Raw genomic sequence first — 21,925 nt, forward strand, 5'->3', positions numbered from 1 at the left:
CTGTTACAGAGTTTATGTGACTGTAGCTTATACAACTGCGTGTTCAAAAGAAGTTAAAACATGATAATTATCACACAAAATTCTGTTCATATTTACTGGATTCAGAGTATCCTTAAAAGCCCCTTCGTCAGAGGACACTACACAGTGTTTAAAAAGAAAATCATTTTCATCACGACTTTGGCCAAAGTGACAAATCTGCTCCTCCTGCTCACACTGGGGTTTTTTTCTGCAGTCCTCTGCACCTCATCAGGGATGTCTCAGTAATGAGCAGGACATCCCAGAAGAGGTCGGAAGCTCAGAACAGCAATTAAACAGCAGTGCAATGGGAAATCAGAGAGCTGTATTGACACGTCTGGTGTGCAAATCCTGAAAACAGCTCTGGGACTGAGAGCCCAGACGTACACAAAGAGAGTAGCCGTGCTGAAGTACATACTCATACACTGGCCATGAACCTTTAGTCTGTGAATGCCTGAGTGGGCTGAATAATCACCTGCAGAGAAGCTGTTTACAAACCTATAGGCATCTGTTTGGTTTGAAATCTGATATTTTGTGTGTTTTCTACTTGAATTGTAGCATAGATTTTGTGCCGAGTTTGTCGTGCATTATTCAGATATTTGTGGTGGGTCATTTATTTTTGGTGTGATTGTAATGTATGCCAAAAGCAAAACTATGTCATTCTTGCAGACTGACAGATTGAAAGTGTCATACATTTCTACAAAGTACACTTGAAAACAAGGAAGCAAACAGTTATTTACCGTATTGCCGTGTAGGGTCTGGATGGTACATTTCTCCCATAGAATGTTTTTTTTTTCCAACCCAGATTCAGGACTTGTCACCAGCGTTAGGGTTACTCTCATTAAAGGTCCCATGGCATGAAAATTTCAATTTATGAGGTTTTTTTTAACATTAATGTGAGTTCACCCAGCCTGCCTATGGTCCCCCAGTGGCTAGAAATGGTGATAGGTGTAAACCGAGCCCTGGGTATCCTGCTCTGCCTTTGAGAAAATGAAAGCTCAGATGGGCCGATCTGGAATCTTCTCCTTATGAGGTCATTAGGAGGAAGGTTACCTCCCCTTTCTCTGCTTTGCCCGCCCAGAGAATTTGGCACGCCCATGAGAAAGAGAGAGACATCATGGCTTGCAAACAAGCAAAGTGGCACTTGGTCAAGGCCACACCCCCACCCTCCACCTTGCCCCCCCTCTCTCCTTCTGAATAGCATTTAAAGCTACAGACACAGAAATGGCACATCCTAAGGAAAGCTCATTGTGGGACTGGCTCTAGTGGCTGTAATTATACACCCAGGCTGAATTTTGGGAAAGAGACTTCAGATACAGTATTAGGGGACCACTAAGGCCTATATAAAAGAGACTTCAGATACAGTATTAGGGGACCACTAAGGTCTATATAAAAGAGACTTCAGATACAGTATTAGGGGACCACTAAGGTCTATATAAAAGAGACTTCAGATACAGTATTAGGGGACCACTAAGGACTATATAAAAGAGACTTCAGATACAGTATTAGGGGACCACTAAGGTCTATATAAAAGAGACTTCAGATACAGTATTAGGGGACCACTAAGGCCTATATAAAAGCATCCAAAAAGCAGCATGTCATAGGACCTTTAAACTGAAGTGTTTGTATGATGGTGTTGTATTTGCAGTGAGAATACAAACCTTGTAATCCGACGTGTAATCAGTTATGTTGTGTACACAGTGTCAGCTGAACACACAGGGTCAAGTTTTATACTGGTGTTTGATATTTGGAAGAAAGAAAAAAAAAAAAAGAGGAAGAAGGGGTGAAGAGACGATGAGGATGAAGACTTGTTTAACTTTAATTTTAACAGAGATGGAGGCTGAGAGTGAGGAAGATGATGATGATGAAGATGATGATGGTAAAAAGGTCAGTGGTGACATCACACAAAGCTGAGGGGCGGTCGCCCTCACTGCTGTCGCCATTTGTTAACGTGTTGTTTTTTTCCCATTGTTTTGTTGTTTATTGTTTATGCCATTGTCTTTGTTTATCTCGTTATGTAATCTAAGTGTTACTGCTGTGTTAACACTGCTTTTTTTTTGTCGTTTGTGCTTTAATTTGTCTCTGCGGTGTGTTGCTGTTTAGTCCTCTCGCTGTCGTTGTTTATTCTGAATGTGTACTGTTGTTGCTTTTGTTGTTTTCTTATCCTTAGTGGTCACAGTGGGCCTGAGCTGTCAGGAGCTGTAGCCATACAAGCAATGAAGGCTAACTGTTTACTGGTTTTATTAAACAGTACTCCACCAATCATTGCTCTCCTATATAATTGTCAGACTCATGATAGTTAAAAAAAAAGATGAGAATCGCTGCAGATATCGTCTCTTTTATTCTGTGCATTCTTCTTCCTTGTCAATACCTGTAGCCTACATTACCCACAATGCAACTTGACCGCAGACAGTTAGGTCAGAGATTCGGTTGCGTTATTATGCTAGTAGGGGCTAATGTACCCTCAAGCAATTCAAAGATGATGAGCGGGCACAGAGGTCTGAGGTAAGCTTACTTCTTTCTAACTCCACACCCCCAGATTTATTTCATTATTAAAAGTCTCCAGCCCCACCGACGCTGGCTCAAGTGACACCTTAGGCAATTTATCCAAGTCCTCCATACAACAATATAAGTAATTTATTCCTACCCTCTAAAATGACCTGTAGGAGCATTTCATAAACTGCCGGCCCTAGCGGTGGCAGGAAATACACCACAGTAGCGTTTTCCGCTCCTAAGCCGCCTACACACGATCCACGGTAAAACCGCTCTGCGCTGGACGTTCCATTGTTTTCCTATGGGGAATTGCCACTGAGCGCTGCGATCAAAGTTCAAATTATTCCAAATTTGACGTTGCCGCTGACCTTTCAAGACCAATTCAAGAGAACCAATTCCAGAACGTATACCTGCTTTGTGCCCTACCTTGCGGTTTTACCGCGGATCATGTGTAGGCGGCTTTACACTCGCCTTGCTTCCTGCTTTGCTCCTGTCATAATTACTACGGCAACTAGAGGGTAGCGCCACTATAAATGTAAATATGAGTCTTAAAGCTATAGTGCACAGTCTCACCCATGAGGAATTCTAAATAATGACAACAACACTGTCGGCGCGTCTGCATGATACAAGCCTTCTCCTCCGCCACACAGTTGCTAGTAGCCAAGGAGGACACGGAGGATTAAAAAAAAAACATGATGGACTCTTCAGAAGAGGTTATTATCTTTGCTCGATTTTCTGTGCTCTAAAGTCGCCAAACGACAGCAGTTTCTGAACATAGCCATACTGAGAAATAAAGAGAGTTTTGTGGAGCTGATAGTCTTAATTAGCAAGTTATTTGGCAATCGCTTGAATGTAACGGACGTCCATTAATATAAAAAAGTTACTCACTAAAGCTTTATTTGCTGCTTAAACAAATGACTTATGTGGGTGTTTTTCAGGGGAGGACAGGACTTAATTTATCAGATTATGTGCAGCTGCCTCTGAAGACACAAAAGGCTTTATACAATTTTTCTAATAGGCAGAGTTCCCCTTTAAATTTATCTTCACAAACATTTGGGGGAAAAACAAGAAGAGACACAATCTGGTAAAACAAAGACGCAAACTCCTGATAAAAATGTTTTCTGTGTTGAAACACAATTCGCTGTAGAGAAGAGAAGAAAGAACAAAAACAAATGCAAACAATAACAAGAAAACTAGGCCTGCTGTGAGATCAGTTATGAGAGAAGGTTAGTGTGTTTGCACGTGTGTGTGTATTTGTGTTTAAAGAGTGTACACGGATGTCTTGTAGAAATTGGTTTGCTGTTTACTCTCGTTGTTACGTTTGTATTACTGCTCACTGTCAGGTGATGCTACTGTTTTTTTGTTACCAAGTGCTGAAAACTCCCTTACTACAGTTTGTTAGAGTACAGGACTGAAACAATAAAAACTGTGTATCTGTTGAACCTGTTCCCTCCCAGCATTTCCCCATTTCATGCTGGCATCAGACCTTAAAACCATTGATTTCAATATGTGAATCTTTACTCTAAAACTTTATTCCCGTTGTCATTTAATTCAGGGCTCAGCAGAGCGAGAGGCAGTGGCTACAGAGGAAATGTCAACTCTGGTAAACTATGTCCAGCCAACCAAGTTCAACTCCTTCGAAGCCTCCAAGAGTAAGAAATCACAGATCCAAACCCGACACTTTGACATTCTGATACACACTCTCATTGTTTTATATTTCTCTCTCTCTGTAGGACAGTTCTTGGAACAGTACTCCCACAAATCCTTCAATTTCATTTCATGCCTCAGCTCTATCTGCACAAGGATTATTATTTAATGTCTTGAGGATAATCTCTGATAAAAAATGTATCTTGTTTCTGATGAAAAACATTTTGTGATGAATCTCTTTGTTTCTTGAAATAACAAACAAGCTCTGATCTAATCTGAATTGTGATTTTGACCTTTATCATGTGATAACACAAGGCATGCAAAGTTTGGGTCCACAGAAGCATAAAAAAGACTAAAATGTAGAAAGTTATTGGAATTATTATCTGAAGATGATGTGAGAATCGTGTTGAAACCAAGTTAATTGCTGAAAAATGTCTGTTTGTAGAGGCAGCCCGCTGTTACCACATGTCGTCTTTTGTGGAGACCAAAGCTTTGGAGCATCTCACAAAGTCACCAGTGGAGTTTGTAGAGTATCCTTGGCAACAGTTACCGCAGCTACCCCCCACCATGGCAACTGCTTCTATACTTTGTGTCCCACTTCCTCTTTTTGATGCTTTGTGTGTATAAACCATAAAAAATCTGTCTTAGTCACTACAGTAAGTGACTGTCTTTCCTGTATCTCTCTATATAAACCAGTGTGCACCAGGTTTAATTAGGGTTGGGTTCCCAAACCCATATTGCCCATATTGGCACCGGTTCCTAAACAACCGGTATCTACTGGACCTAATGACAACGCAGATTTCAATTCAATTCAAACAACTTTATTTATCCCAAAAGGGAAATTCCATTTCCAGCAGTCTTCAGACCCAAATAACAAAAACATTTACACATAAACGCATACACAACAGACAGCAGATTGTCAGAAACAAAATACAAGGGACAGGCAGCGAGTGTAGCCCTGTTTGAGGCGAGAAATGACATAAATTAGGTTCCCAAACAAGTTAAAGACACCTCAGGAAAACAAAACAGGATGCTCGTCCCAGAGACTATTGTCTAGATTTAAAAGTCTGATAGCAGAAGGAATAAAGGACTTTGAATAGCGGTTTGTTTTCCTGGGTGGTGCCACTTAAATGCCATGTGCTGCTCCCTAGTGCTCAGAAACAGAAGTATCAGGCAACAGAAGCCTCACTGCACGTATCACAAGTTAACACTACACTTGGCAGCAGGTTACGTTAGCCTACTATTAGCTAGTACCTGGCTTAAACACGGTTAAAATGCTGAAAATGAAGCGCTCTAATGTGTGGCTGTATTTCACTGCCAAGGATTCAAACACTGGGACGATTAACAGTCTGCAGCTAAAGACACAGAGTAGACTGGCTGCACTTTTTGAGACACTATGGCCACTGTTGTTGTCAGAAATTATGAATTTAAGTGCACCTTGTAATCTCATGGTGCATTCAAGTGCACCTCGAGAATCTCAAGCTGTTGTTGTAAAATACCATTCTGCCATCTATTGGTTGTTCTTTCTGTTGTTTAAATAGTTGACTGGTGAAATAAGCTATAGTTGTTAGATTTTTTAAATAAATAATTTAAATGTGACCATATGGCCTTAGCAATTAACAAGCCATTCTTTAGTCACCGACTGTCGTGTAGTATCGGTTCAAGCACCGTTTAGGCACTGTTTTTAAAGTATAATTTTAGCACCGGTATTGGAAAAAGCCCAAACGATACCCAACCCTAGGTATAATACATTTTACTTGAATATACATGATGATGTAATAAGTGTAGTAACAAGTGTATTAGTAGTTGTAGTTAGAAGCGCCATAGTCGTAGCAGTTGCAGTAAAAAACATTTTTATATTTTTTTGAGTTATGGTATTTTGGTTTTGTACATGTGCGACTGGAAGATGTCTTGCTGTATTTTTTATCTTTGAAATACAGCAGTGTTTCGGCAAATGTTTGGCACAACATAATTGTTCTTAACCTTACATTAACCAGATATAATAAATCCCAGTTGAGTCGTATCTATCCGAAAGGAACCAGAGTTGACTCATCCAACTTCATGCCTCAACTCTTTTGGAACGCTGGCTGTCAACTGGTGGCTCTCAACTACCAAACTATAGGTGAGTAGCAATGTCAACATTTTATGCAACAGAGCCGCGATGCTCAACCCGTTTTGGCTTGTGACCCCTTAAATCAAAGCTTCTTATAGGTTGCATGTATCTCTAGATTGTGACCAGTTCAACCACAGCGTGATTCTTCCTTCACAGGTTGTTTTATTTGAACAGTTGTAGAGGGATAAAGATCTAAAATGATCCACTCACTCACAAGAAAAGAAGACACATTTTCATTTAATTTCAAACCTTCATTTAAGACTGGGGTAATCAATTAAGGGAGTACCTCATTTTCAATGATGCCAAGACATCAGACAAACAATCAATAAGCAAACCAGTTAAATTAAAAATACACTCATACAGAACAACAAACAATATCTGTTTAAACTGTTACAGGCCAATAGTGGACGTTATTAAGTACTGTCTTAAAGCAGTGGTTCCCAACCTTTTTTCCTTGGCGCCCCCCCTACTTATGTCTAAGAAAAGCTGAGCCCCCCCTCCGAAACCGAAGTTGAGGTAACTCTCGAGATAGAGCCTTACTTTCTTTTTTGATACAGAGGAGTTATCAGCACTTCTACGTTTCTCCGCCATGTTTCGTTCATAAAATAGTGATGCTGTGGCGGCAGGAAAAATGAGGATGATAGCAGCTAGCAGCTGACCTGATGACAGCAGGGTCCCAGGTTAAGAGGTCCCGGAGGTTTGGCCTGTAAGTAGCCTGCCTACAATTTTAAGCGAGAACAAAAATATATAGTTTTTACAGACTTTTGTATACATTATATATTCTAGTGTATTATCATAATTTATTTAACATGCAAATATTTTTTTTTTACCTCAACCTCAAACCAGATAAAGACTTGCGCCCCCCCTGTGATCTTTGCCGCCCCCCTGAGGGGTCCCCAGACCCCAGGTTGGGAACCACTGTCTTAAAGCGTGCAAGTGATATAAAAGTATTCAGTTTTAGGTCAAGTTGCAAGAGATTTAATGAGTCTGCTGCACTTACACTTACTAAAAGCAGTCTTTCCAAGTTCAGACTTGGCACGAGGCACCTGAAGAAGCAGTCACTGGAGCGAATTAAAAGTGGACCATGGTTTCAGTGCAACATAGATTTAATATATGATGGTAATTTTCCGACCAGGGCTTTAAAGATACACAGATACCAGAGGATACAGTGGTGAGTATTTTCGCTATCACCGGTAATATTAAAAGAAAGCTTATCAACGCGTCACCTCACAACCCCCAGATTTATTTTGCAATGCTTGGGGGTTAACCTTTACCTAACAGAGTAATGCAGGGGGCATTTTAATGTTACCTCTGTTTTCCTCAAAAATAGAACACAAGACTCTCCTGGATGATTCAATGCTAAAATTGTTATATTCTGGCCAGTTATACATATTTATATTATTATATATTATAAACACATAGTAGTTAACAAAGCTAACATAGTTAGTTAGACATACCTAAAATTCATCCAAAATCTAAAAGTGAATTGATTGAAGCTGAGAATATATTTCATTAATTCAAAGCGCTATAGATTGCAAGGTGGTATGGCAAAAAAGTTCCAGGGAGGACCAGGAATCCTGGAAGGACTTTGAGGCTGCTTTCCTCTCCTGCACTGAAATTATTTTTTTTCTTAATCTATTGTATGTACTATGTATATCTTTGTGCAAATAAACTAAACTAAATTGTTTGTACTTTGTTGCCCTAAACTTAATATGAGCTGTTTGTTTCAGATTTGTCCATGCAGCTGAATCTCTTCATGTTCGAGTACAACGGTCGGAGTGGCTACAGACTGAAGCCTGAGTTCATGAGACGGCCGGACAAACACTTTGACCCCTTCACAGAAAACACAGTGGATGGCATCGTAGCCAACACCCTCTCTGTGAAGGTACAACTGCAGTACCTTCTTTTTTATTAAAGCCTCTACATGTACTGTAGATACACATTGCTTTATATATTATGTAAACTGTCCCTACAGCAGTATATATTTGTTCACTGACATATGTTTGAATCTGTCTGTTTATGTCTCTGCGTGTTGTAGGTGATTTCAGGCCAGTTCCTGACTGAGCGGCGGGTGGGTGTGTATGTGGAGGTGGACATGTTTGGACTTCCTGCAGACACCAGGAGGAAAGCGCTGAAGACCAAAACCTCCCAGAACAACAACGCCATCAACCCAGTGTGGGACGAAGAGCCGATTGTCTTCAAAAAGGTGAGACGCGGCAGAGAGATAGGAGGGACGGACTGTAATCCTATACCACCTCTGTCCAATCTGTCTCTTAATGGTGGGAATTCAACTCTCTGACAGGTGATTCTTCCAACTCTGGCCTCTCTGAGAATCGCTGCTTTTGAGGAAGGAGGGAAGTTTATTGGTCATCGGATTATTCCAGTATCTGCCATAAGACCAGGTAGTTACTTTAGTCACATGTATCCTTAACTTTCTCTCTGTCTACTGTGAAACTTTGAATTGGTCATCTGTGAGATGTTGTTTTTTTTTTATATATTTAGTGCAAATGGCTTGCTGCTGTCGTGTCCAGGAAATCCAGTCAGTGTGGTGTCTTCATCTATTTATCATATGTCATATATTTTAACCTTTTTCACCTCCCTACATTCATTTTTTTTTTCTCTATTTATTAAAAAAAATTGGCCTTTTCTTTTTGAAATGCAGCACTATGCCAGATAATTATTGTTTAAAACTTTCCTGAACTGAAATTATGATAATGTCCTATTGTATTATGTCAAAAAAGAAGTATTAAGTAGAACAATGGAAATGTCTTTACATGCAAATGCCTCCAACTTGAAAGATTATTACATTCAAACTTCATTTTCTTTTGCCTTTAATGGCTGTGTAGACTCTAAATCCACTAATGTATTTGTCACATTATTCAGAAACTGCCGGTCGTTCCTACTTACCTTACCTCCTGGCTCCCACTGTTTTAAAACCCATTTGAAACCGTTTGCAGAGACATGCTGCTGGTTTGAAAAATGTCATTCACCACTTAGAATGATATTCTTTGTCTTGTGATTTTGTCCTTACATGAATGTTCATGACTGATGTTTGGTGTGAACTCAACTGCACACATCTCTATTTTCTAACTTTCTTGCCAGATTCCTACATTATTGTTCACCCTAAATAACTCAAATGATGTAATATCCGACTCTGTGTTGGTAAATGTTTCCTTTAGGTTATCGTTACATCAGCTTGAGGAATGAGAAAAACCAGTCTCTGATTCTACCAGCTGTGTTCGTCTACATTGAGGTCAAAGATTACGTCCCAGACACCTTTGCAGGTACGACTTTCTGTCAAGTCACACTTTCCCCCACTTTCTCCCAACACTTCGGTCTTTAATGGCCCCTTTCCATGATTTAAAATGTTCTTTATTTAAACAAAACAAAACATGGTGCAACGTAAACAGTAAGACATAAAATAACATGAAAAAAGGACATTTAAAGCCTCCAAGAGATTTGCTGCACTGTCATGCAAGGATGATTTTTTTCTGACCTCTGACCTGTTGCATCATCGCCAAAAGAAATCTAAATGTCAAATGTGCAGGTTGCTGTTAAATGTATTGAGCACATTCATGCTCCCCAGCTCCCCCACCACAGGATAAATAATACACAGAAGTTATACTTCTCACAGGTTTCTTGAGTGTTTAAGCACTTGTTCGGCCGGTGAAGTATACACAGAATACTAAGAGGTTTCCTGGGCACGTTTATGATCTCAATAGAACATACTTTTCCTGATTTTGATGACTCTATCCTAGATATCAGCTTCAAGGGAGACTTTAGACCCGTGGTGAAAGAAGTACTTAAAACTTTGTTACAAGTAAAAGCCCTGCATTCAACATTCTACTTGAGTAAAAGTACAAAAGTATTAGCATCAAAATATACATAAAGTACCAAAACTAAAAGTAGTCGTTATGCAGAATGGCCCATTTTACAATTTTTTTTTATATTATTGGATAATAATGCGTTAATGTGTTCATAACTTTAATGTTGCAGCTGGTAAAGGTGGATATAATTTTAATGACTTTATATACTGCTGGGTGGCTTGTGAAGTATAATGTTTATCATTTATTTGTAGATTATATTCTGTATTATTAATCTAAATCTGCTAAGTAACTAAAGTTATCAAATAAATGTGGTGGCGTAAAAAGGACAATATTTGCCTCTGAAATGTAGTTAGGTAGAAGTATAAAGTAGCAGAAAATTAAGTACAAGTACCTCAAAATTGCATTTAAAGGTGCACTATGAGTTCCTGCATGGTTTCAGCGCGATTTCATTTTTGTCTCAAATCGTGGGCATCTCTCCTTTATCCGCTAGCTGCCTGCCCCCTGAACACACTGTGAAACAGCCCGGTCTCGGTGCACAGGCTGTGCACCAAAATACAACAAATCACTCCAGCCAATCACGGACAAGATGGTTGGGGGAGGGGGTGGGAGTTAGTCAGTTAGTCATGACAGTTACGGAAACATGGGGGAGGGGCGTGCTTGCTCTGTTTTGTTTGGAATTTACTTGGAACGTCAAAAGAAGTGACGTCATGCAGGTACTCATAGTGCACCTTTAAGTGCAGTACTCATGTAAATGTACTCAGTTACCTTTTACCACTGCTTTAGACTTTATACTTTCAGTCTCTCAGTTTTTGAGCCACCATCTACAAACAGTTCAACTACTGCTGCACTACAACTTGTACAAACGTACGTAGCCTAGCCTATCTACCCTGTTTGTCAGTAAGTCCACGAGACTAGCTATGTCTTCGGACCCTCTGAAGCACAACTGGCAGCTCTGTATTTATCTGTTTCTATATATTTCCTCTGTAGATGTGATAGAGGCTTTGTCCAACCCTATTCGATACGTCAACCTCCTGGAGCAGCGGTCCAAACAGCTGGCGGCTCTGACTCTGGAGGACGTGGAGGAGGACACACAGACTGAGGTCCGTCCCCCCGCTGTTTTTATGTTTCTGTCTTGAAAGCAGAACTGTAATTCTGGTTGATGTGGGTTTTTTTAGGATGAGACGGACAGCTGTGCAGAACGTAAGAACGATGTTAAATCAGCTCCTCTGGAGAATGGGCTCAGTCCCGCCCCTGGTCCTGCAGGCCACGCCCCCATGACGCCCAAAGCCTCCGCAGCCAATCAGCAAGCAGCTGCCACAGGTAGCATCCACCTACAAACAAAGGCACTCATTCAGAGAATGTGTAAAGTGCATCCTAAATATGCTAGTATTGATCATTTTAGCTGTAGCACTTAAAGTGCTATTCATTTTATTGTTGTTATTGATATTGATTATGTCTTTTCTGCATTTTAGAAGCAGCCAAACCAGCAGCAAAGAGTGAAGATCTGGTTTTAAGTGTTTTGATAGGTCAGCTGCTTTCTAATCATTTTTGGAAAAACTATCCACATACCTTTTTATGGTGCATACAAATACTAAATTAATAATTATTGACATATTCACATATTTATACATCATGTTTTCCTGTTAAACATACATGTGGCACAGTAAATACTTAAGCTTTTGGATCTTACCTACAGGACAGTAAGCCTATCATCATTGTTGTGTAAATAATGATTACGAAAAAATCACAAATGGGCAGATTTATCTTTGCTAATAATATGTTGGATTCATGTTTATTTATATTTTCAGACATATTTTAACTTTTGGGAGAAAGAAAAGACTATCAAGAAATGATCAAACAATAATTTGGTGGCCCCACTGCAGTAACTCGGGGGGACACAGTTAATATGTGCTGATGTTACAATCCATCTATATAATAAAAAAAGTATTCTTCTTGTAGCAGGACATCTTGGAAAGGCTTATTTAAAGCTATAGTGCGTAGTTTCTGTCGCCCCCATGAGGAATTCAAAGTAATGACAACAATTCTGTCAGTGCATCCACATGATACAAGCCTTCCGTGAACGTGCTTCACCCTCACCCCTCCCCCACACAGTTGCTGGTAGCCAAGGAGGACATGGAGGATTAAAAAAACATGATGGACTCTTCAGAAGAGGTCATTATCTTCACTCGAGTTTCTGCGCGCGAAATTCGCCGGAAGACACCAATTTCTAAACACAGCCATACTGAGAAATACAGAGAGTTGTGTGGAGCTGATAGTCTTAATTAGCTTTGTAGCAACTCATTTGGCAATGGCTTGAATGTACGTTCATTAATATCAAAAAGTTACGCACTAAAGCTTTAACAGAACTTTTTTTGTGGTGATTGACTACAAATGACATTAAAAACGTATCATAAATTATATGATAAAAAAACTTCCATTGTCCAAGCTTCAACAGAAATAACATAGAGAGAGAGAAAAATACACCAGAGAAAGAATAAGCTTCAATAACAATGCTGTGTTATCCCTTGTGGTGACAGATGTTCAAGTGTGCACCATAGAGAGTCTTCAGCAGTCAAAGGTTTACCAGAAGGAGCAGAGGCGTCAGTTTAAAGAGCTGAAGGAGTTAGTGAGGAGGCACCAGAAGAAAACCTCCGAGCTCCTCCGAGAGTTCAACAACAAGCACAAGAAAGTGGCCAGACAGTGCAGCAAGAGCAGGTACACACACATAAAGTCCCCTTCTCATCTTATTACTTTAATATCGAGCCAAAAATATAATTTCATTGTCGCCTAACTAAAATTATCATTACCCCTGTCTTGTTCTGTGTAAAGTGAAATATACTTAATTATTGTAACGTCAAAGTCTAGAACTTATCAGTAGTCGAGAATGTTTTCTGTGTTTTGTATAATGCACATCTGTATTCATTTTCAAATGTGTATACGTTCATCAGGGCTTCGTGTTCGGACGGTGAGAAAGATGAGCGCCTCCAGCAGCTGAGAGATGAGCAAGAGCAGCAGCTTCTGGCTCTGAGGCAGGAACAGTACTACAGTCAGAAATATCTACAGAGAGAACATATTAAAACGGTAAAGTCTAACAAAACCAACTGCTACTGCTGACCCTAACCCTAGTCGATGTCTCTAAAGTTTTCTATCTATCTATCTATCTATCTATCTATCTACCTATCTATCTATCTATCTATCTATCTATCTATCTATCTATCTATCTATCTACCTATCTATCTATCTATCTATCTATCTATCTACCTATCTATCTATCTATCTATCTATCTATCTATCTATCTATCTATCTATCTATCTATCTATATTTGGATGAACTAATTTAAAGCTCCCTTTCTGTTGCAGACAGGAAATTCAAACTGCAAATACAAATTAATAACTGTCTTTGAATGGTGGATGTAACACAATATAAATAACAAAATAAAAGATTTCCACAAAAAAATAATTCTGTGCTCTCAAATTCGGTTTTATGGTATGTTGTACATTTAGGATTTATAGTCAAGTTCCACACCAATGGTCCAGGTTCTGTAGTAAATAGTTCTACGTTGGCCAGGCCCTGTGTTACGTTGGCCAGGCGTGCTTTGAACAATTTATATGTGAACCAATGTTTCTGTTTTCTCCAGCTGACAGAGCGACTGAGCAGTCTGGCTGAGGAGAGTCACAACAGCCAGATGAAGAAACTCAAAGACATCTGTGACAAGTGAGTTACAAATCTGGACATAGGCGTAATTTACAGGGGGGGGGGGGGTTACAACCCCCCAATAATCAAAACTGCCTAACATAACTTAACATAATGAAAGAAATTTACACCAGAAATTGATGCAGAAAAGGCACAAATTGTTGCAGAAAAATTCACCAAAAGGCAGGAAATTAAGTGTTTGATATGCTCAAAATTTCAATTTTGCTCAAAAGCGGAGATCGGAGAAAAGGATTTCAGAAAGTTTGTTTATGTAGTCAGTTTGTATTCATATTACATTATAAAATTATGCTATAATCTGGTATGCTTTTACTACAAGAGGTGGCCTTTTTAATCTGCTCAATACGATGCCTTATGTTTGATATTTTGGGGCGATCCCTCGTAAAACATCTTAGCCAGTGAGCATCTTTTGCCACTTTTTAAAACCACTGCCTGCTGCAGATACAACCATTTTCAACCCCAAATGTTTGTATTTGAATTTATTGAAAGGATAGCCCCTTGAGATGTAGCATCTCATTTTCAAGGGTGTTCTATAAACACAAATACAAAATTATAAAACTCATACAAACAGAGCAGCATTACATAACAAACATACACTACAAGTACACAGATACAGACTGCTTGCTCACCCTCTCTCACCCAGCTATTATACAAGATAATTATATACGTTAACCTGGATAATAAATCAATTACATCAGAATAAAGAGCAATTGAATCAATTGTATATTTTGAACCACTTTTTCAGTTGTTTTTTTTCACCGAACCCTCCCACTATTAGCTCTAATGTTTTTCTTGGTGCCGTAGGGAGAAAAAAGAGTTGAAGAGACAGATGGATCGAAGAAGAACAGAGAAGATCAACCAAGCAAAGACCAAAGAGAAACATCTGGCTGAAGAGTACGATCCATAAACACACACACACACACACACACACACACACACACACACACAGACACATTTTAATCTACTGTACCTCCCCGCTATAGCTCCCTCAACTATTTCATACACTGATCCATTGAGCTGGTTTTGTCAGAAGAGAAACAATGTTTAGCTCGAACTCATCTGCATGTGTGTTTCCAGGGAGAAGAATGAGATCAATAAGTCCTACGTCAATGAAGTCGTCCAGAATATAAAACGGGTGAGCAGAGGATGAAGAATTTGGGTTACAGGATTTTTTAAAGCAGCCATATTATGCTCATTTTCAGGTTCATAATTGTATTTTAAGGTTGTACCAGAATAGGTTTACATGGTTTAATCTTCAAAAAACACCATATTTGTGTTGTACTGCAGTGCTCTCTCTCACTGCTGCAGATCCTCTTTCAGCTGGTCTCTGTTTTAGCTACAGAGTGAGACCTCTTTTCTTCTTCTTCTTCTTCTGTACTATCTTTGATTGCACTGCACATGCCCAGTAGCTCAGATGTAGATCATGTCAGCTAGCTAGCTCCATAGACAGTAAAAAGGCTGTTTCTACAACTTCGGTCAGTTACAAGGCAGGATTAGCTGGGAGACTTCTAAATGAGGGCGCACATGGAAGTAGTTCTTTTGTAGATTATGGTGAACTTGTGTGTGTTGTAGCAGTGCTTTGCTATTGCGAACGAGTTAGCATGCTAGCGTTAGCATGCTCGTTTCGGCTTGTGACGTCACAAGCCGTGCCAATTTTGAACAGCTCACCCAGAGACTGAAGGCAGGACACATTCAGAAACTCTATCTCACTCTAAACAGCATGGATGTATTTTTTTCAAAGTTTGTATGTGTGTGGAAGCACCAGAGACACAACATAACACCCCAAATCCCAGAAAAAGTGCTTTTTTCATAATATGGGCACTTTAAAATGTTTTCTATAGTCTATAAAAGCCGCAGAAATGATGATGAAAATGTTGTTTGCAACACTAACTCTCTGCTTAGCTGTAGCTCAGTCTCTCTGCAGTCATGAAGCGCTTCATAAGACTTCATTTGACTGTCTGTTTTTCTGTCTCCAGCTTGAGGAGACTCAGACAAAGCGCCACGATCAGCTGGTGGAACAGCACACTGAGCTCCTGCAGGAGATACAAGACCAGAAACCAAAGGTAAAATACAATATGTAAATTGTCTTTCTCCCATAACTGCCGTTCCTTATGAAGCTCCTTTGGGTACTTGTCTTGCCTCAGTGTAATGCACCTCCTAGCCCTTCTTATACTTCACGCTTGAATGCGCCACATAGCAAGAAATGTCCTCTTCACAGGACTCCAAGCTGCTGCTGCTGTCTGTGGCTCCAAACCCACACAGTTGAGGAAGAGTACTGATGTCAACGCGGGGCGTTTGAGTGATGTAACATGCCCTTTGGCAGCCATATTGGAGCTGCTCAACTTTAAGCAGTAATGGCTGAAAACAGCTGCTTGCATATTTTGTTAACGTACAACCCATCTGTCTCAACAGTACGAAATAAACAAGGAATATTTCTGTGCTGTTTTTGACTTCACTGATTCTGTGTGGTTTTTTTTTAAAGATTATTTTTGGGGCATTTTTAGGCCTTTATTGACAGGACAGTTGAAGAAATGAAAGGGGAGAGAGGGGGGAATGACATGCAGCAAAGGGCCACAGGTCGGAGTCAAACCCGGGCCCGCTGCGTCGAGGAGTAAACCTCTATATATGGGCGCCCGTTCTCCCAACTGAGCTATCTGGGCGCCCACTGATTCTGTGTTTACATAATCTCAGTTTGGTTTGCAGCAGTGGCTAATCATGGTGAAAGAATCCATCCGAAAGCAATCTGTAATCAACGTGAATTATAATTCTCTTGTGTTTCTGCAGCTGCAAGGGGCCGTGGAGGCGGAGTTTCAGGATAAGTTCCAGTGTTTGCCCGGAGAGATTCAAGACTTCCTGCAGGACAGGAAGACGGAGGTTAGAGGACACAGCAAGTCCCGACCTTCGACCCCACACGAAACGCTGTCAGAGGAGGACTGAGGAAGAAGAACATGTGACCAGGAGTGATGAAGATGAAGAGTCGATGAATCAGTGGAAGTAGAGGAAGTAAGAGGGAAACGTTGAGGAAAGGGAAGTGAGAGGAGATTTTAAGATTATGAAGACTGTTTCTTTTCTTTTTAATGGAAGAATGCTTTATTGGTTTATTTTTTAATTCCATTCAAGCATGCACTTTGTTGTCTATCTATCTATCTATCTATCTATCTATCTATCTATCTATCTATCTATCTATCTATCTATCTATCTGTCTATCTATCTATCTATCTATCTATCTATCCATCTATCCATCTATCTGACAGTTTGTGCCGTGAACATATTATTTTATATGCACATGGAGAGATGTTTTACAATATAACACAATCACTTCAGCAGTGTTTTTAGTCAATTCCAAGCAGCTATGGCCATGACAACTTTTACAATGGTCAGAATCAAAAACTGCAATAATAATGCACTTATAAACAGCAGCTGGAGGTTATTTTACTTTGCTCAAGAGCACTTTGGTGATAGTAATGAGTGAGATGCACATGCTCTTCTTTCACTTTTCCCCATGCAGATATATCTTGAAAATCGAGAAAATAAGAAATGATGTATTATTATTATTATTATTATTATTATAACAACCCAGGATGATGTGCACAGCAGCATAAGATAACACACACATACCATCGTGTAATGTGAAAACTGTATACTTTTCAGGATATGGGAAAATACACACAGCGATTTTAATGTTATTTTATGTTACATCAATCTCACTGCATCTAATGTCATGTAATATTTCAAGTGCGTATTATGTGGCGTTTTTTGGGGGTGATGATTGTTCATCCACGTTACAAGTAAGACCTTAACAGGGATGAAGCCCATATTCAGAATATTAAAGGGATAGTTTGGATATTTTGAAGTAAGGGTACTTATCCTTAGGCAAGGCAAGGCAATTTTATTTATATGGCACCATTCAGACATGAAGCAATTCAAAGTGCTTTACAGGGGTGAAAAATACATAAAGAATATTAAAGCAACATTAACATTACAAGTAAAAGACAAATAATGCGCACAAAAAACAACCAAATAAATAGTTTGAGATAATAATACCAATTTAAAAGAAATTATATTCCAAAGACAATAAAAACAAAGCAAGCAAATAAATAGTTACAGATTATTGTACAGATTATTACAAATAATTGTCAGTGTATTACCTACAGCGGCAGCTAAACATTAGCTAGCAGTTAGTTTTAACCCTTTTAAAACATCAAAGTCACACAATAACACAAACAGACTAACCAAAGGAGGCAGCGGTAACTGTTTTTGTCAAAGGAGTCCGGTGGCTTTGAAGAGAGCAGAGACAACGGTTTCAGTTCCCCGTCTGAAAGGTAAAGTTGTAAAAATATCATGACTATAGTAGAACACTTAAACTGATATAGATTATTTTTAGGTGTCTAAAATACGTCCACAGCAGGACATAGCTTAGCTTCCATGTCGGTACTCCTGCCTAAAGGCAGTCGGACTGATCAGTCTCCCCGAGTTGGTCAAAAAAGTGCCTCGGAACACACCAAAGCACGTACATTCTGCGCGTGCGTGAGACGTAATACGTCTCCATAACAGCAGGCGGTGCTATTCTGTATTGTCACCTCAAAAAATTTAAACCGACTGGTTTGGACGAATGCGTCACGTGGGTCTGGCTTCTCCCGAATTTCAAAACCGACCATAATGGCAGCTCGTTTGGAATACAATCTCGTATTTTACGAAAATAGTTCACCAAACGTGTTTCTGAAAACATTTTAAGCAAGAAATAGGACATGCAGTTGCTGAATCTGTCTTCATTTCAGATCGACAAAGGTCAGTTTAAAAGATTTTAAAAGAGCGTTCGTCACGCTCATCCCGCGCGTCATTTCCGGTAATTGGTCATTGAGTCCGACTGCCCACTGGCCGAGTCAACAAGTCAAATCGGCCCAAATGAACGCCGACAGCTCCTCCGACTGACGATGGCACGGAACACACCGAACAGACTCGAGTCACCGACCTTGCCAGACTGTCTGACGGCTGATTGTCGGGTTGGTGTGTCAGCGCCTTAACATACTGACTATGGAGAAGTAGCTCATACAACCACACTTCAAAAAATCCAAACTATCCCTTTAATGAGTATGTTGACACTTAATTTTGAGTGAGGAAATCATCTGAACTAGTTTAATTTGATAAAGAAAAAGGCTCAGTAAATAACTATCTGTACTTTGTATTTTACAAGATTTATGCCTAGACAACCACTGGATCATTTATTGAGTCCTCAAATACTTTGATTATGCATATATTTACTTACTTACTTATTTATTTATTTATTCATGACATTTTGGGAGAAGAATTAATCACAATAGCAATTTCTGTTAGGTTATTAAAATTATACATCATAGCATGACCGTTAGCCTGAGACATTTATGAACCAATGGACTTTAATTTTAATAATGTTTAATCGAAGGAAGAGGATTTGCACAGAAACATTTCGGGATAAGTATGTTTTGTTTTTTTATTTCTTTAAAAAAATTATCAGTTTTCTGAGCAGCAACGTCCCATCAGTTCCTTCCGACTGCTACCCTAATCGACTGACAGCTGGATGTCCTGTTAGAGGTGGAAGAGCCTCAAAGTCTACTGCCGCTGCATGATTTATTTGATTTGATGTGAAAACAGTGTTAGCACAGTTATCATTCTGATATGCTATTTCTTTATTTATTGTTATTTTCCTTATAATTAGGGATCAAGAACATAAACCATTTGTAAAAAAAAATGTAAAATGAATGGAGCTTGTCTCTCTTTGTACAGTGATCTTCCCAAAAATATTTGTTGGAACACTTTCCATGTTTTGCTTTTCCTCTGCGCTAAGGCTTCAGCTGTGTTCAACAAACTTTTTGCAGGGAACCGTTCCTTAAAATTTAAGCCGCTGTTGATTAAAGCTTTAGTGCGTAACTTTTTGATATTAATGAACGTCCGTTACATTCAAGCCATTGCAAAATGAGTTGCTACAAAGCTAATCAAGACTATCAGCTCCACACAACTCTCTCTGTATTTCTCAGTGTGGCTATGTTCAGAAGATTGTGTCGTCTGGCGACTTTCCCACGCAAAAACTCAAGTGAAGATAATAACCTCTTCTGAAGAGTCCATCATGTTTTTTTAATCCTCCATGTCCTCCTTGGCTACTAGCAACTGCGTGGAGGAGGATGTGGGGGTGGTGCACGATCACGGAAGGCTTGCATCATGTGGACGCGCCGACAGTTTTGTCATTACTTAGAATTCCTCATGGGGGCGACAGAAACTACGCACTATAGCTTTAAGATTAAACAATCTTGGCCACGGCCTGTACTTGACTTCGTAAAGGTAGCCTACACTGCAATTTTAATGGCAAGATTTTAGACTCAGCTGCAAACATTAAAGTACCTCACAATTATGTTACCACTTAAAAGTATGTGTTTAAAACATGTTTAAAGTCTGCAAAGTGGTTCTCCAACAAAATGCCTTGTTGAACGCACCCTTGCTTTAGTGATTAAACTGAGCATGCTTTATTGTCTTGGATTTCTCCACCAGATTAATAGTTTCTTGGTTTTACTGAATGCTATTTTAAGATCAATTGAAAATTAAAAATATTTGATCTAAAACTGAGGTGTTATCAGTTTATATTCCGGATGTTATAGTCCAACATCGCAGCTGTATTAACCTTTTAGAGAAGATGCACTGATGAGGCGAATGAGAGGAGGTAATTATTGTTGTCATCCACATCAAGACAAACCCACTGCAATGCACAAAACTCTGCCATCATTTTGTGTTTGAGCACGGTGATGTGGGCTTTCACAGGGAGGCAGTGAACTGTAGGCGTCATGGGGGAGGAACGTGGAGGAGGGTTTTCAAGCTGAGAGATGGTCTGTCATTATTTTGTTTGATGATGAAGTTTCTGCCTGTCGACATCACTGACAGTATGGAAATTTAATGAATTGTTATATGTATATATGCCATCTAAGATTTTCATTCTTTTTTATTACGGGTGGCTTATTTTTTTGTCTATGTATTTACCTTGTCAGTACAATCCATCTTGCACAATGTGTTACCTTTGTTTTGTTATGGTATTTGCTTTATTCTCACTATCTTTCATATTTTCTATAAAAAGTCCATTTTACTTGCTCATTTCTACTCATGGCCACAATGTTTCCAAAGGTAGCAGATATGTTATGGTAAGTTAAGCTATACAGTTATGCATATTAACTTTTTTTGTGCAATTTTGTAAATCTAATGTGACGGTACAGCCAATAGGAAATTGCATCCAGGAATCAATATTTTTCTTATTAACAACGGATCAATAACTCTGTGTAATGTGAAAGGGTTCCCTCATCCCCACAGAACGTTATCACCACCTCTGCAGATCCACATTTTTTAGCCTCTTTTAGTTCATTGTTTTGGTTTTACTGCACATTCACTGTTATTCCGATTCAGTTGAAGAGGGTTGATGGAATTACCAAACGGCCACTTGGGGGCAGCAGAGACAAGCTGTAAACACAACACTGACATATTATCCGTCCAGTATTTACTCTCTTTTAGCTCTGTTTTTTGGTCTTTTAGAGTAAATCCTGAGGGGAATATCTGGCTCTTTAGCTGCTAGATGTTTCACTTTCTTCACCAGCTAGTCTCTAACTGTGTCTGTCTGTCTTCTGGTTAGTGAAGAGCAGGTAGTGTACAGTGGGCTTTTTAGAGCTTTGTCACAGAAAACAGCTGCCTGCTGTGACTAAAAATGATGCTGATGATGATGATGAGTAGTGAGAGGGAACCAAAACAGTAAAGTTGTGGGCCAGAAAACCAAAACAATGCAAGAGTCCCCTTTCACAAGCAAGTACATTACATGTCATTTAGCTGATGCTTTTATCCAAAGTGACTTCCAATTGCTATATATATATATATCAGAGGACGCATGCCTCTGGAGCAACTATTGGTTAAGCGTCTTGCTCAGGGACACATTGGTTGGTGTATCACAGTGGGAATTGAACCCAGATCTCCCACACCAAAGGCATGTGTCATGTCCATGCGCCATCACCACCCAAGTAATCATGTTATCCATTGTTACTATAATTTCTTTTGCTACTTTAAGGTGATATGTCAGAGATTTATAAATAAATTTAAAAAATTGTGGTATTT

The 21,925-nt window shown here is 39.4% G+C and overlaps 1 protein-coding gene across 1 annotated transcript in view; it reads left to right on the top strand.

The window, feature by feature from the left end:
- Window positions 1-16,990, top strand: part of LOC116061747 (1-phosphatidylinositol 4,5-bisphosphate phosphodiesterase beta-1) — a 31,459-nt gene extending 14,469 nt beyond the window's left edge. Inside the window, exons 15-32 of the mRNA XM_031316088.2 lie at window positions 1,847-1,902; window positions 4,064-4,160; window positions 4,601-4,685; window positions 6,153-6,277; window positions 7,999-8,153; window positions 8,307-8,474; window positions 8,571-8,670; window positions 9,448-9,552; window positions 11,083-11,195; window positions 11,271-11,415; window positions 11,568-11,621; window positions 12,633-12,810; window positions 13,044-13,176; window positions 13,734-13,810; window positions 14,612-14,701; window positions 14,885-14,942; window positions 15,784-15,870; window positions 16,592-16,990. Of these exons, the coding sequence (XP_031171948.1) occupies window positions 1,847-1,902; window positions 4,064-4,160; window positions 4,601-4,685; window positions 6,153-6,277; window positions 7,999-8,153; window positions 8,307-8,474; window positions 8,571-8,670; window positions 9,448-9,552; window positions 11,083-11,195; window positions 11,271-11,415; window positions 11,568-11,621; window positions 12,633-12,810; window positions 13,044-13,176; window positions 13,734-13,810; window positions 14,612-14,701; window positions 14,885-14,942; window positions 15,784-15,870; window positions 16,592-16,744 (1,979 nt within the window). The 3' untranslated portion in view covers window positions 16,745-16,990. The remainder of the gene's footprint in view (window positions 1-1,846; window positions 1,903-4,063; window positions 4,161-4,600; window positions 4,686-6,152; window positions 6,278-7,998; window positions 8,154-8,306; window positions 8,475-8,570; window positions 8,671-9,447; window positions 9,553-11,082; window positions 11,196-11,270; window positions 11,416-11,567; window positions 11,622-12,632; window positions 12,811-13,043; window positions 13,177-13,733; window positions 13,811-14,611; window positions 14,702-14,884; window positions 14,943-15,783; window positions 15,871-16,591) is intronic.
- Window positions 16,991-21,925: the final 4,935 nt, after the last annotated feature.

This window comes from Sander lucioperca, chromosome 15 (genome assembly GCF_008315115.2).
Source record: "Sander lucioperca isolate FBNREF2018 chromosome 15, SLUC_FBN_1.2, whole genome shotgun sequence".
Taxonomy (NCBI): domain Eukaryota; kingdom Metazoa; phylum Chordata; class Actinopteri; order Perciformes; family Percidae; genus Sander; species Sander lucioperca.